General features: G+C 43.5%; 3 protein-coding genes across 5 annotated transcripts; all 3 read left to right on the top strand.

Annotated features, from left to right (window-relative positions):
• The first annotated feature begins 3,145 nt into the window (after positions 1 to 3,145).
• On the top strand, positions 3,146 to 5,932 carry LOC129592695 (uncharacterized). The gene is made up of 6 exons (XM_055488794.1): positions 3,146 to 3,298; positions 3,448 to 3,718; positions 3,811 to 3,935; positions 4,205 to 4,407; positions 4,501 to 4,671; positions 4,726 to 5,932. The coding sequence occupies exons 1-6, from the start codon at positions 3,195 to 3,197 to the stop codon at positions 5,778 to 5,780; spliced, it is 1,929 nt and encodes a 642-aa protein (XP_055344769.1). The 5' UTR covers positions 3,146 to 3,194; the 3' UTR covers positions 5,781 to 5,932.
• A 4,194-nt stretch (positions 5,933 to 10,126) lies between these two features.
• On the top strand, positions 10,127 to 11,840 carry LOC129592696 (uncharacterized). 2 transcript variants are annotated; one of them, XM_055488795.1, is made up of 2 exons: positions 10,127 to 10,283; positions 10,460 to 11,840. In XM_055488795.1, the coding sequence occupies exons 1-2, from the start codon at positions 10,194 to 10,196 to the stop codon at positions 11,678 to 11,680; spliced, it is 1,311 nt and encodes a 436-aa protein (XP_055344770.1). In that variant the 5' UTR covers positions 10,127 to 10,193; the 3' UTR covers positions 11,681 to 11,840. The 2 variants fall into 2 exon arrangements, with proteins under 2 accessions (XP_055344770.1, XP_055344771.1); XM_055488796.1 differs by having other exon boundaries at positions 10,453 to 11,840.
• Positions 11,841 to 14,067: 2,227 nt separating this feature from the next.
• On the top strand, positions 14,068 to 15,716 carry LOC129592699 (uncharacterized). Of its 2 annotated transcripts, none has more exons than XM_055488799.1 (2): positions 14,068 to 14,193; positions 14,369 to 15,716. In XM_055488799.1, the coding sequence occupies exon 2, from the start codon at positions 14,620 to 14,622 to the stop codon at positions 15,544 to 15,546; it is 927 nt and encodes a 308-aa protein (XP_055344774.1). In that variant the 5' UTR covers positions 14,068 to 14,193; positions 14,369 to 14,619; the 3' UTR covers positions 15,547 to 15,716. The 2 variants fall into 2 exon arrangements, with proteins under 2 accessions (XP_055344774.1, XP_055344773.1); XM_055488798.1 differs by having other exon boundaries at positions 14,069 to 14,193; positions 14,362 to 15,716.
• Positions 15,717 to 16,319: the final 603 nt, after the last annotated feature.

The following is a 16,319-nucleotide window of genomic DNA, read 5'->3' as shown; positions in this document are numbered from 1 at the left end:
TAAATATTTACTGTTTGGTCTTATAACCGCAAACCGGCTTTGCCCGCTTGCTTAACGATTTTTATAATCTACGGATGGGTAATTGCAGTCGGTAATTTAACACGGTCAACCGATTTCTTAAAATCAAATTTAATACAATCATCAGATAAATGGGAGCGCATTTTATGCAATCGAATGCGAGAAGTAATGAGCGTCCTCATAACACGAACAGGGGTCAAAAGATGATGTTCGCCGGCGAAAAGGATCATTTACAAGGATGCATTCATGTTGCTGTATGGAGAGAGCAGTATCATCATGCACTCTTATATCCGGTTGGCTTTGGCGCCAATTCCATAAAGACCGGCTGATACGGTAACACACTACACACCCGTCCGCCGATCTTCCATCGATTTCTGGCACCGGCACACATACACAGTCCCCGTTCGGTTTCCGCTGCACAGCTGCCTTCCGGACAAGTTTAAAAAGCCACATTTTGCTGTAAATATGCCATAAAGCACGCATCATCTCCGAGATCAATGCGCCACTCTGTAAGCCGTCCAAGCGAGCGGATTTTTACGATGCTAAACGAGGAAAGAAATCAGAATCGCTGTTGCAGCCGGCAAACGGCATGTGTGTGCCTTTAATGACAGGATATTTTGCCAATACACGCCGGTAACGCTCTGGTTATTTTTAGTTCAGGCCAAAGTCCTTTTCATGGAAGATGGCTTTCTTTTAACAGTTCACCACGATGTTGGGTCATCGGCGTGTGGTGTTGTGAAGGTGCAGGATAGCATGCAGTTCGAGGATCATTGCATAATTGGGGATAATATAAATCTGCGGGCAATGATAAACTGAAATGCGAGCCAGATGCGAACGCACAATTTGTAAAGGATGGTGCTCGAAAAGTAAACAGATTTCAAAGGCCATAAAAAATCAGCCAGCACCGTAAATGCCGCTTATCATCCGTTAAATAAATGCAGGCTGGGTATGCCAAATTCAGCGTCCGCTGATGTGAACGTTAACAGCAATATATAAGTACAATGCAAAATTTGATCCCTGTTGGCCCGCAAATCGCAGTTCTTGAAAAATAATTTCCTGTCCGCGAAATACATTAACAATTGCCTGAACCGCTGGCGTACGTGGATAAGCTAAAAATTTCAAACCGTCTACATGGTAAGCAATATATATACTAACATATATTGTGTATGACCATGAAATCAATTATCTAATTTTACAAAGGTAAACCAAAATTCTAGCGTATGGAATACAGTCAATACGCTACGCTATATACAGATAGATATGTACAAATACTCGTACATAATTAACAGAAAATACATGTATGTTATATGTACTTTGTACAGAGTTATATATATATTTCCTTTTAATTACTATAGATCTCCTGGTAGTTGTTAAAGATAATATTGTTGCACTATTAATTACATTTTATTATGCGCAATTTTATAAGGAACTTAGAGTGTTCTAGCATAATATATTAAAAACTATTCCTTTGTTCCGTGTGTGCGTACGATGAAGGTACTGTATGTTGATTAATATCGTACGGTACTCGTATTCTTGTTTTACTCGTTCAAGAAGTACTTACATACCGGTTCGGCAAATGTGCAGCGGGTTTTTGCGTCACAACGTGCGTGCAAACTGATGCTAAACCAGGTACGTCAGTAACCGCGTATCCGTTGAATTTTTGTGAAACTTACATACAACTGGTACCACAATAAAGCGGCAATCTCTTGTTCGACGCTCAGTACCCCACTCGGAATAACGAACGTGCGGCTAGTGAAGAAGTTCAGAAACGCAATGCTTAAGTACAGACACATGCGTTATTAATTGTTTCTGGGCTATATCACGATCGATATGTCCGATACGCCTGTTTACCGGAAGCCCCTTGGAATTGAACGTTTATGAACAATTAAGCCGCAAGGAAAAAAGAAAAATTATCCGGCTGTAAATGATACGCGGTATACACATCCCGATGTGGCAATTTTCAAAACATGCACCAGGACTTCGAAATTAATTGTATTATACTGCAGTATATACAAAACTTAATCTTTAATTTACGCTGCTCAAATACTTCAGGGATATCCTTATTACTTCCCATAACTATAGTTTTCATCCAAAGTGTGATCAACTCGTATTTTTAATAATCCATGATATACCCGTATATATGTAGTATGATTTCTTTGTCTGTATTTAATTATTGCTAACATTTTTATTCAGTTCGTGAGCAATGTAGTGTCAACCACGTGCATGTACAGAGTACCGCTTAATAACACAATACTACATAACCCGATCGTAAACAAAACCAACCAAAAGCTCACTCTTCTTGCACGCTACGCTGGTGCCTACAATATTCGGTATTGTTAGCAATACAAATACATAATGAAACTCTATACCCTTAACTGAATAAATAAAAACATCGAATTGTAAAATAGTATATGTATATACGTAGTTAAATTCGAAGGTCTGCAAAGGTCAGTGCCAGACTAGTGGCTACTGGCTTGCATAATTACGTAAATCAGTTATCAGCAAGATCAGTCCATGCAACACTATCAACAGTAGTGCCGAAATGAAAAAATTGACATTTATTCATAAAACTAATAGCTTGTGTAGGGCGAAGGAAAACAAAGCATAAACGGAACATTTAGCCGGGAGCGTAACGGTGCCTTTGCTGTGAATCAACTTTAAGTGGTAAGGTGATGACGGAGCCAGGGACGGCTGGTAACCCCCAATGAACGTAAGTATGGCTATAATATGAGTATTTCATAAAGACTTCTTGGATACCGGTTGGCGGTTTATTGCACGTTTGCGGAATTTATCAGGTTAACAGCATCATTCAAAATCTGCTGTGATAAACAAGTGTGTGTTGTCTGAACGCAGCAGATTTTTAACAGTTTGGGTTACCACTTATGATGTCGTTATCGTACAGGTAAATGGGCACCGAATATGTCATAGTTGCAGTATATAACGGGAAACCCAGGGTCCATTTTCCGCTAATTGGTCCAGGTTTCCGCAAAACTCCGTGACACCTCGCAGTTCGTCAGAAGTAATACGTAGAAAGTCATCCCGTGAGCAGCGACGTCAGCAAAACAGCAAACGCTTGCCAAAACTTCGTATTTAAATCCTTGAGATGGACGTTAGTATCCATATTCCGTTTGCATTTGAAAATTTTTTTTCTTATCATTGCTTACCGCGGGCCCAACATGCATATCGCAACTTGTTTGGTTTCTGTCTTATTGGTGGGCGTTACTGTAGTAGCAGCTAAGCGAGGCGCGAAGCTGAACAAACTGCATGGCGACAACATCCAGTAAGGTCAATTTTTTTCGTTTTCTTTGCAGACTTTGTTAAAACACCGTGTTCACCAATTAATAATTCAAACAGCATGGTAAAATTAAAACAAATCCCAATAAACTGCTTTTCTTTGTGACCTTTTAAAAATGTCGTTGTTTGGATTAGGAAAGTCAAGGAGCATTTCAAGAACCAGCAACGCGGCGCCATATGGGAGCCGGCGGAGAACGATTTCACCGGCATGGAGCATGACGAGCTGAAGACTCTGTGCGGTACCATAATTCCCACTAAAGCATCCACCATCAATGACCCCCACGTTGCACCGGCTCCTTCCGTCCGCCGTGTGGCACTACCGGCCAGTTTCGATGTGCGCACCCAATGGCCCAACTGCGTCAGCATGAAGGAAATCCGCGATCAAGGTCAATGCGGTTCTTGCTGGGTAAGCTGTGACCTCGGTGAATATTTGATGTTGCTGCTGTATATTCTCATTTATAAGGTGAGCAAACGAACTTTAACACTAGTTTTTGTCAGGCGCACGCAGGAGCTTCTTCGCTGTCCGACCGTTATTGCATTGCCAGTGGCAGTGCTAATTCTTACCGGAAATTATCGGTGCAAGACTTGATTGTCTGCAGTGGAGGGAGCAATCAAAACTATTGGTACGTGATTATTTTTAAAACAGCTGTCATTTATTTCGATTCAATTTTTCCCGGCTGCAATTAATTAACCAGACAAATCGCACTGCAATTCCAAAAAATTATGTTCAATGTACCGTATAACTTACAAAGCTGCCAAAAAACACAGAGCTTTGTACAGATTCTGAAAAGTGCCGCAGTGGCGCTTAATTATTGCTGTAAAAATCTTGTTATTTTAATTTAAAAAATGCTATACTTTGCTTGAGTGCTTCATAACACGGCTGACGTTGCAGTAACGGAAATGATCCTCGAGTACCCTATGCCATGGCCGTTAGCAGCGGTATTGTGACCGGTGGCGACTACCAGAGCACGACAAACCAAGGATGCATGCCGTATGTATCCTACACTCAGGCTGCAGCGACCGCTACATCCACCAGTCAGTGCACCCAAACCTGCTCCAATTCAGCCATTAATTACAGCCAAAACAAAACATATGGTAAGTTTTTAACGCCTTAATTTAGCTATACTCTTCAGTGGAGCGTATGTACTTTATCAGCATTCTTATTAAAAAACGTATTTAACTATACAGGTTCCAGCTGGTACGCACTGGGAAATAACTTTGCCAATAATTCGGGCGGAGCCGCCGCATCCATCGCTACCACCGACACGGTAATTCACCAAATTCAGTACGAACTGATGACCAACGGCCCGATGACGGTCAGCATCTCGGTATATTCTGACTTCTTCGCATACAAATCCGGTACGTTGATGTTCCATTTTGAAAAAAAACCGTGTATGACCTTTTGGTTTTTAGGAGTTTATCAACATGTCACTGGTAACTACTCCGGAGGCCACGCCATGAAACTGATCGGGTGGGGCACCGAAAGCGGCACTGACTACTGGCTGATTGCTAATTCTTGGGGCTACGGCTGGGGCATTAACGGGACCGTGAAGTTCATCCGCGGCATCAACCACCTAGGCATCGAAGACTACATTGTTGCCGGATTAGTCAACCCCACCGCAACGACATCCACTCAGAGCATACCTTGCGATGTAACGGGATGCCAAGGCCGTCAACAGTACGCGATGACCTCAGCCAACGTCTGCTCCAACCAGTACTGCGCTTGTAGTTATCAGACCGGTGTATGGAACGCCACGAGCAATGGATGGGACTGGAAGAACGTCAACGCGCCCAAAGTCTTCACATGCCCGACCGGTCAGTCGTACGACGCTTCGGCCAGCACCATGGGTTGCGTCAGTACGAGTTCCATTCCTGCCTGCAGCGGTGCTACGTCGTCAACAGCCACACAAGCGACAACCGCAGCGGTGACCCAGGTGCCGATAACCACAACGACCGCCGCGGCAACAACGACCACCACCGCCGCTCCCGTGGCCGGTCGCCCGACCGGTGGTTTTGACTGGTGTGATCCGACATTCTGTGCCAATAAGGCTAACGGCAATTACGCCACCGCGCCCTGTAGTTCGAACTACTGTAAATGCACTGGTGGAACCGGGGCGTGGTATGGGTGCGGCACCGGGAAAGCCTTCGACGCGACCACTCGCACGTGCTTGGCCACCAGCGCTACCTACTGCCAGAAAGCGGCCGGTCTCCCGGCCAACACCACCGTCTGGACGACTCCCGTGCCAACGGCCACGTCTAGCATGTGCACTCTGGCGAATTGCCAAGCACGGGATTTGCCCAATAACTGGTGGTTCTCCATTGGACAGTGCAGTCCCTGGTGGTGCTATTGCGACAAGAGCTCGACGCCGCTGAGGCCCTTGGTACAAACATGTGCAGCGGGGAATGTATTCGACTTCCGTTCGGAGATCAGCAGCTGTCAAAATGTTAATGTTGTACCATACTGTTAAAAGTTTGCATACTGAAAAGGAATCGATGTTAATAATTTCGCGTACTTGAACTTTAATTTCCGCTGAATTACTGAATTTCCGCTGAATTAGAATTACAGGGAAATGCTAGCTGTGAATTAATAAATTTGGCGTCTTTTGTGCCAGTATGCAAACTACAGAATTCTTCCCTACATTACACACACTAGAATATTGCACACAGCACACGTAAATGTTTTGCGCGACTTCAAACGAACTTCTGCATTTTATGAGCCGGAAAATTTGCGAACTGACTGGTGTGCTAAACATTTTACCTCTTAATACACGGGTGGATAGAGAATTTAGTTGGGTTTTTAATGTTTAGAGTAGAGTAGAATTTGACTGGCAAGCAATTTTCCCGCACTTGCACTATTGTTATTCTGACGGCTGTAGCTTGTTAGTTAGTTAGCTTGTTAGTTAGTTAATTTGTTAGTTTTTTTACAAGATTAACAAAGACTGTGCATGGCACTACCTACACTAGAGTTGACATCCTTGTACAGTACAGTCTGTAGGCTGCTGTACAAATGGTACAGTCATTCACTTTCATCTTCAAATTTTCCTGTTAATTACTGTAACTGCTCCTTGCTAACGCTTAATTCAGCCAGCAGATGAACAGAGCATTGTATTTCACTAAATCAATACATAGTCCAGGTTTATCCTGCCGATCCACAGCTTATACTTTTAGTACTGCGAATTATGCCCACAAAGACATCAGGGTTCGGCACGGTTTTGACGAATTAGGTGGAGGAATCGTTCAGGGCGTTTAATAATCATTTAAATTAAGTGGGATATCAAACCTGGATGACGTGCACCTGGGTGTTATTCACAAATTCCGTAAATATTGCAGGAGGGAAATCCTCTGCCGCCCCTGCTTGACGTTCACGCCATTCATATATATAATACGCAGTCGCCGTTTATGTGCTTAATTTACTGTCAGCTACATTTTCTTTTCAAAGTCTGCTAAACGTCTTCAAGGTATCCACGGAGATTTATGCTGACGCACCTCGAGTCTCCTCAGCTTCCACAGAATTGTGCAACCTATCTAAAGGTCAAAGAGATGTGCAGCATTCGGGTATTATAATCGCGCCGCACTGTCTTCTGCAGATTGTAACAAGAGTTCCCCTTGGGGCCTGTAGTTGAGGGAGCAAGTGATATCGATGTTTGTTTGTACGATAATACCGGCAATTCTTTTGACTTCCAAGAAATCTGCGTAATCATGGACAAGGAATCCAAGCAATTCGAAAATCCGTCCCACATATCCCTTTGGGAGAACGTCAGTCATATAGCAGGCACTAGGGGCAGCCATCTTCTTCAAAATATTGTCGTATTTCTATGTCAATCAAAACGTGGTGCTGCACTCACCCGAGGTCGTCCCACTCTTAACTCATGATAAACTGTAAAAATATGACACCTGCTGCTCCCATTATAAAAATTGTGATTTACTCCCTTATGATTTCTTCACGTCGCGTAGACAGCATTTCCGCTACAAAGCCTTTAGCAGACATTTCCTACCTGAGGTGAAGGTCACTCATAATAACTCATGTTCACGTTTCAGCTAACGCGCGATTGAAAATCTCTAATTTTTGCTGCATCGTTCTTGCGCGGAATCGCATGACTACGTTACGCGCGCCACTCTGCGTTTACCAAATAAAAATCTACGAGTAGGATATTTGTTATAAGAATTTGTTTGTGACCGGCATCATGGCGCATCTGATATACAATGTTTCCCAGCTTAGCGGATATTTCTCCAATATATCCGGCGCCAACGAGAGCACTTTGTCCAACGCATCCTTGGTGGCTCCACCAAGAGTTCAGCCCAGTACTCTTTTTGTGGGCTACTTATATATGGCCTTAGCCATATTTAGTTACATGAGTAACAGTTTTATCGTGCTGGTTTATGCCCGATCCCCGCAACTCCGAACGCCATTCAACAGTTATCTTTTGACATTGTCTTTATTGGACCTCATCAAGTCGAGCACCAGCAGCGTCAACAACATCAGCAACTACCTAAGATTCCGTTGGGTTTTCGGCGAGTTTATGTGCTTGTTTAATTTATACTGTGCTCAGATTACAAGCGCGTGCATTGTAACGGTACACGTGCTCATCAGCCTGAACCGTCTGTGGGCCGTGACCTTTCCGTTTTCCTACCGAACGCGGCACACGCGCAAACTAGCCGCTGGTTTAATCATTGCTGTGGTCGTTGTCATTAATGCGCTGTCCCTCCCGGTTTTTGTCGATCACGACTGCCGCGCCCGTACTCCCGGCCTTGCACATCTTTGCATCTACAACTTCGGTTACGATACACTATATCGTGCCTTGTACGGCTATCTGACTCATCCGATCCCTCAAATGCTTGTTACTATCATCTATCCCATCGTGTTCTGGAAAGTAAAGATTTTAAGGAAAACACGGGACGATATTGTTATGCGGCCGGTCCACAAGGCCGAAGTCTCACAATATAACTCACATTCCGTAACACGCACCGTAGATATTAGTGTTGTGGCAGATAATTCTAAAATACAACCGCATATTCCCGAAGGAAGCCGGTGGCAGAAAAGAAATCGTCATTTTACGGTCCTGACCATCCTGTTTATCAACTCGCTTCTTTTCTGGACTCCGGGTCATGTCATCTACTCCTTCATGATGACCGCCAGCTTTCTGGATGTGAGGACACTGGCGATTGTTAATTATCTGTTCTCACTGGACTGCACAATGAATCCATTGTTATGTATGCTATCTTCTAAGCAGTGGCGCTATGCAGCCGTTAACTCGGTCCGCCAAATTCGTCATTTGTACTCTTACAACAATCCTCGAGAAAGCAGACAAGGCGATATATGATGGACAAATATCGTATTATTTTCGCACAGTCCAAGAAAAGAACAAATATCGACCTTATCAGAATATTCCTAAAAGAAAAAATTATCGACACCGAACCATATCGGACGTTTTTAGATGCCGAGGAGTACGTGCAACGCCCAGAATGATCGTGATATTCCAAAGATTTATGTACAATAAATAGTTATTACTTGCGTCTACATTTGTAATTTGTTCGGTGGTCTTTGACTAGGCATCGGTCCAAATATACTCATATCAACCTAAATTTTGTTTATTTATTGCATTGGTTAAACTGATCGATTTTTACTGTGCAGTGCAGTTCACCAAGGCTAAAATTACTAAGCTTTTGATGAGCGTTTGAAGATTGTCCTTGTTTACTGGCTGCTGCTGAACAACCTAGATTTTATTATTGTACCACCATGTTCTTATGGAATGGGTTATCGTGGGACGTTTAATGGAAACACCTTTTCTCGTTTTCTTCTTCATGAGTCGCAAACTATCCTTTATTCTTGAATATTTCCGCTGTGCACATAGGGCACTCCTCACGCTTTCGAACGCACACGTTATTCCCTCGGGGAAGTAAAGGTCGTTCCCAGTGTTGTATTACTCTGGTTAAAAGCATCAAAAATCCGACATACATTCATACAATTTGTTAATTTTGTTTCATCTCCCTATTTCGAAAAACGAAATTGTCAAAGACCAATCGTCTTTATCCACACAATACTGATAAGATATACCGTTTTCACTTTGCAGTAACATAACGTAATATTTTTATCGAGGCCTGCCGGATTAAATAAATTACTGTAAAAGTACGGTTTAAGTATCCAATAAAATATCCGCGGAAAGGTGCACTCGGATGCTTTCAATCCGAGTAAAACAGTTAGAAAAAAAAGTTATTAGTTGAACGTGGATAACTAAATATTTTTTACAAGCTGCTTCACTCGGCAAGCAAGAAAATTTACAGCTTTAATGTAGTGCAGCCTTATTTTCAAATATTTTCAAACAAATTAGTATGCACAGTTACTACCTACTAACGGGATCAACCCAAAATGCATTATAAAATACCGTCCCATAGAGCCAAAGAGGAACACGAAGAACTGTTCGATTACGACAAATGCATTACCACAACAGCAATAAAAATCGCGCACCTGTTAGATAAAGTTCGACCACTAAACAACTCGATAACCATGCGAATGCTACCTGTACTGTATGATATAATAATAGCGAAGTATGACAGAATAATAATTTGACGGATATAATTTATATCCTATAAATCTACACTATGGGGCAACAGGGGGTGTCCCTAAATAACAGTTTTTATTCATAAAAGGGAATAAATGGGAGAAAATACATTAAAAGGGATAAACCAAGATCAGAGACGCTGATAGTCCAGCAGAACTTCCATTAACAGGGGCAGATCTATGCCTGACCGCCGTACTAGGCGGATACAGTGGGCATCGTGACCCTGGCACGAAAACTCATGACATCGAGATTAAACTAGACTACAAGCCATCAAACGCTCTTAGGCAGTCTTAGCTGTCTAGACTTGACCTTGTTTTTCAGATGACTTTCGATTTTATTCCGGATCCAACTCCAAACGCGAGAGGCCATTCCATTTCAAATACTGTGTCTCGAGAGGTGGATTTGTGTGCTGTAAGCCTGCAGGAATATGCTGCGACCTTCTAGTTTTGCTCGGTTGTGTATAACTGTAGGTTCTTCCAGGCTTTCTAAGTTTATTAAAGTGCGGTTTTACAGAGAACCTGCTTTACGCAGTTTTTAGTGAACGCTGTTTTTCGTTAAGCATAATATCATCATGTGTCAGTTTGCAGCCAAACGTCATGTGTAAGAAAGACAAGGAAAAGCGTCGATCCGCTTCCAGTCGCACGCCAACCCGCGGTGCATCCGTACGACAGTCGGACTCAGAACTGTCAGAAGACTCAGAACATTCAAAGAATACTTCACACCATGGAACGGACAGGCGACAAACTAAAACTTGGTTTTGCCCATACTGTGACAAGTCGATCGGAAAAGGAAGGCGCAGCAATGTTGTACGACATGTGTTGGGGGGACACAGAAACAATAAATATCCCTGCGTGATATGGCGAAATGGACTGCGCGATCCGTCAGACCGACAGGATTATCTTCATGGTCGGTTGCCGAAGAAATGTCTCTACTATCGCCTGTATCAGGACGAAGCCATGACCAAGCTGGGAGGACGAATAGACGGAGTGTGGGAAGTGAGCGAGAAAAAGCATGCCATCGAACTGCACCCCATAGACCTAAAAGAAGGCACGAAGCTGCGGAAGAACGCTCAACACAGGCAGAACATACAAGCGTACGAGAATTCATCGCAGAGTTCTGAGCTGCCTATGCCACTGACGTCAGCGAAACGCTCAACCGGTACAAAATCGGCCGCATCTCGTAAGCGTCGCTTTTCCAGTTCTTCGACGGACAGATTGGATCCCGAAGATCCTAAAGAAGGGATAAAATTACGGAATGACAGACAGTACCGGAACAGCGTCCCCGTATCGGAGATCTCGTCGGGAAGTTCTGAGCTACCTGTGCCAATAACACAGCGTGCGGCCGTTACCAAACCCACATCACGTAAACGTCGCTTTTCCAGTACTTCCTCGGATAGACTGGACCTAGCCGGAAGGTCGTCGCCAGTCGCAGGAACCAGTACGCCGGGTTTACCGGAGAAAAACATAAGTGCATTTTCAAAGGACCTTTACGATTCGGGCAGAGGGTCGACGACGCCGGGCGATACCTTTCTTGTTACGGTATACAATGCAGACGGTACTGCAGCAGCCCAAGTTACCGTCCGCGGTACTTTTCCACCGAAGATCACCGTAGCGAAGAAGTCAGCAGGCATACAGATCCAAAGCGAATGGGAAACTGAAGGAGCTGTACACTACACACCTGGCCGTTCAACGGAGCAAGATGAGGCTGTTGTAGGTTTTCGATCGCGAAAACAAACAAAAACGTCATCAGAAGCGCCACCTCGGGATCGCTCTCTAGATCGTGCAGTGAGTTATTTGATGAGCTTGTAAAGAAACTGATGCCTTTGTTGACGTAGCACTTGATCTACTACTCCTACCAAGTAACTGGTCAAATATTACTTCAAATTGAAAAGTTAAATAACTGAGTGTTGTTAAACTAGTAGACTGTGTTGTTCGATTAGCATTAACGTGATCCTTAATGTTGGTGTCATTAAATATTCTGTCCGTTCGATTAGCTGCACTATCGCCGAAACCCAGGCCCCACATTCAGTAATCCAAGCTTCCGCACAACTTCGTGACAGCTCAAGTGAAACAGTGCATCGCGGACGCGAATATAGGGAACATTCACTACGCCCGATGTAAATGTCGACGAAACTTGCATAATCGAATAAGACCAAAAAAATGTTAAACTAGGAAGCTATCATGATCATTAAAACATATGTCACAATTTCGATTAAGATAGTTTGTAAACAATTCTAAATTGATGATCTTTGTTAAATCTTTTCGATTACCCATCGCCCGAAAAAATAACCATATCCCTCCGAATGTTGTTTATCCCGCCTATTACGGTACGCAAATATTTTTCAATTTTTTAAACGCAAATCTTTTCATAATGGGTGTTTGGTGATTGTCCCTATTTGCTTATTATTTACCGACATTATATTCTTTTTTTTCATTCTGAATATACACAGAGACGAGCATCGCTCACAAAAAAAGTAGTTAAAATATGAGGATTATGATCTTATAAAATAAGCTGAAGTTGGGATTTTTCGACACCTTTTCTTCCTCATGAATAGCAGCACCCATTTCTTCCTCATGAATAGCTATATTTACAAATATTCCCGCGATGCGTTTTAGGCACCCATAACGTTTTCTAGCGCACATGGTAATCCCACGGGAGGTAAAGGTCACCTTTGCTGTGGTGTTTCCTCTGGGTATTATTTGTAATAACAATTAATTCAGCATTTCGGGAAATTTGCTTCTTTGGAAAACACACACCGTTTTCTACACCACTTAGAGCACTGTTTGTTGGAACGAACCTGTAACTTGCGAAGTATCGTATACGTGGTGGAAATGTCGAAACAGCTGTAGAGTTGTCGTCTAACGTGTCGAACGTAAAAAACAATAAACAATTAGACAATTAGATTCTCTTTGAATATAATATTCCCCACCACGAAGCGAACCAAGCTACCATTGGATTTAGTGATGCATAATTATGTCGGTGAACGAACCACAAAATTAATGCAGAGTACAATACCAGTGTGAGGCGCATAAGGATTCATCTGTTTAGTGCCGACAAGGAAGCCGGGTTACGACAACAGAATCTGACTACACATCTATAGATAATTCGTGATTTGCGATAAGCCGCCGATCTGGGGCGCAGGCGCACAAACCGCGCGCAGGGGCCATAAAAAGTAATTAAAAAGTAATTAAGACGCTGCTCTCTAAAACATCACCTGCTCCCACAGGCACGGGCCCGACTCACAAAAGTGAGTCGGGCGAAACGAAAAAGGGAAAATTACAATTATTGTGTTATAATTTCTGGACGATACGACCGGAAGTAATGTATGTCTGTCTAACCGGAGAGCGTTAACTGGCCGGGTACACGAGCCCAGTACCTCACCTATAAATCAGCAGTAAGCGGTAACGCTGGTAGGTGATTGATATTGACGCTGGTCGGTCGGACCGCTGCCGGTTGGTAATCCGAACGAATTTAAATTGGCTTCGGCTAAAACGCCAGTAGTGTCAAGTGTCAACAACATTAGCAGCTATCTAAGATTCCGCTTGGTCTTCGGTGATTTATGAAACTATTGATTAAAATGAAAAGTATTTGTCGTGGAATTGTTCGAACAGGCATAGAACTGTCGGTATAGGACCAGGTCAGAGGACATAGTAAACTTTCGTTTTAGCAGTTACGTTCGATTTTTGTAATATGCATTTCCACCGGCCACCATTAAACGAAAACAGCAGCCATCGAATCTTGTGATGAATTTTTATGTGGGCGAAGCGATACCTTTCGTAAATACGATTACGTGCCCGGTTTTCCACTGTGCGGCGCCATCTGGTCACTTTTTGATGCCATCCGGAGCTTGCAATGACAAGCTGCGGTTGGAAAAAGCTGCTGCTGCTGCCTGGTATTATAGTTAGTGCTACTTATGTACTTGTCACTACTTTGTATAGGATTACCCTATACATCTACAATATGGGGGAACAGGGGTGTCCCTAAAAAATAGTTTTTTTTCATAAAAGGGAATAAATGGGAGAAAACATATAATAAAAGTAGACAAAACAACTGATACTCCAGCAGAAAATCATGATACTGGGGCATTGCTATGCCTGATCGCCGTACTAGGCGGATACAGTGTACACCGTGACCCTGGAACGAAAGCTCATGACGGCGAGATTAAACTAGGCTATAGGCCATCCTCAAACGCTCTTACGATTTAGCTGTCTAAATTTAACCTTGTTTTTCAGATGACTTTCGATTTCATTCCGGATCCAACTCCAAAAGCGAGAGGCCATTCCAATCCAATATCGTGTCTCGAGAAGTGGATTTGTGGACTGTAAGTCTGCAAGAAATATGCTACGACCTTCAATTTTTGCTCGGTTGTGTATACCTAACTGTAGGTTCTTCCAGGCTTTTTGAGCTTAATAAAGTGCGAATTTAGAGAAAACCTGCTTTACGCAGTTTTTGATGGATGCTGTTTTTCGTGAAGCATAATATGTATCAGTTTTCAGGCAAACGCCATGTGTAAGAAAGACAAGAAAAACCGTCGATCCGCTTCCAGTCGCACGCCAACCCATGGTGATTCCGTACGACAGTCGGACTCCGAACGTTCGAAGAATACCTCACACCAAGGAACGGGCAGGCGACAAAGTAGAGCTTGGTTTTGCCCATACTGCGACAAATCGATCGGAAAAGGGAAGCGCAACGATGCTCTGCGACATCTGTTGGGTGGAAATAAAAACAATAAATATCCCTGCATGATATGGCGAAATGGAATGCACGATCGTCAGACCGACAGGATTATCTTCATGGTCGGTTGCCGAAGAAATATCTCTACTATCGCCCGTATCAGGGCAATGCCATGACGAAGCTGGGAGAACGAATAGACGGCGTGTGGGAAGAGAGCGATAAAAAGCGTGCCATCGGACTGCATCCCAAAGACCTAAAAGAAAGCACGAAACTGCGGAATAACGCTCAGCACAGGCAGAACAAACATGCATCAGAGGATTCATCGCGGAGTTCCGAGCTGCCTGTGCCACTGACGTCAGCGAAGCGCTCAACCGGTACAAAATCGGCCGCATCTCGTAAGCGTCGCTTTTCCAGTCCTTCGGCGGACAGAGTGGATTCCGAAGATCCTAAAGAAGGGATGAAATTACGAAATGACAGACAGGACCGGAACAGCGCCCCTGTATCGGAGATCTCGTTGGAAAGTTCTGAGCTTCCTGTGCCACTAACACAGCGTTCGGCCATTACAAAACCGGCATTACGTAAACGTCGCTTTACCAATTCTTCCTCGGATAAATTGGACGGTACCGAAAGGTCTTCGTCAGCAGCGGTGAACAGTACGCCGCGTTTACGGGAGAGAAGCATGAGTGTACCTTTTTCACAGGACCTTTCCGATTCGATGAGAAAGTCGGTGATACCCGGCGACAGGTTTCTTGTTACGGTATACAACGCTGACGGTACAACAGCAGTTCAAGTTACCATACGCGGTACGTCTCCACCCAAGATCACCGTAGAGAGGAAATCAGTGGTCACGTCAAACATAACCGACCTGGAAACTGAAGGTGCAGGACATCCACATCGCTGTTTAACGGAGCCTGAAGTGGCCGGCATAGATTGTCGATCAGCATCGCCACCTCGGGATCGCTCGCTAGATCGTGCAGTGAGTTATTTGATGAGCTTGTGAAAATGATGGTTTCGCCGTGTGAATGCTTTACTTGAGAAAATGTCATTTGAGATTGGTAACTGTTCTATGTAGTAGTAATTACTTATAAAATTGAATAACTGAGCTTTGTTTCGGAACCGATAACCTATGACGACACGTACATATGCAATCTTCTGATCTTCTGATTTTGCTGTCGCTAAATTTTTTTCCGTTTGATCCTTTTTGTATGGAATAATCAGTTTTGCCGTGAATGTTGCCACTTGTGCACACTAATTTATACATAGTAATTCAAGAATGACGTATGAAAAGCCACTTATGAGCTGTAGCAATCTGTCGACCGGCGAAACTAAAATTCGGAAAAACTAGCATAATATCAGGACGTTACTGTTGCTTGTAATAAGAATTTGTTTGTGACCCACATCATAGCGCATCTGATGTACAACAATTCCCAGCTTAGCGGATACCAGCGAGAGCACATCTGACAATATATCTGGCACCAGCGAGAGCACTTTTTCCAACGCATCCTTGGAGGCTTCACCAAGAGTTCAGCCAGTACGCTTTTTGTAGGCTACTTGTACTAGTACTCGTATATGGCCTTAGCTATATACGAGTACTATGGCCTTAGCCATTTAGTTACGTGAGTAACAGTTTTATCGTGCTGGTTTATGCCCGATCCCCGCAACTCCGATATCTTTTGACATTGTCTTTATTGGACCTCATCAAGTGGATCATTAGAAGCGTCAAGTCGTCGACAATATTAGCAACTACCTAAGATTCCTCTGGGTTTTCGGCGA

This window comes from Paramacrobiotus metropolitanus, unplaced genomic scaffold, assembly GCF_019649055.1.
Source record: "Paramacrobiotus metropolitanus isolate TYO unplaced genomic scaffold, Prichtersi_v1.0 Parri_scaffold0000054, whole genome shotgun sequence".
Taxonomy (NCBI): Eukaryota; Metazoa; Tardigrada; class Eutardigrada; order Parachela; family Macrobiotidae; genus Paramacrobiotus; species Paramacrobiotus metropolitanus.
The sequence above is the reverse complement of the archived record's forward strand: the minus strand, read 5'-3'. Positions and strand labels throughout refer to the sequence as shown.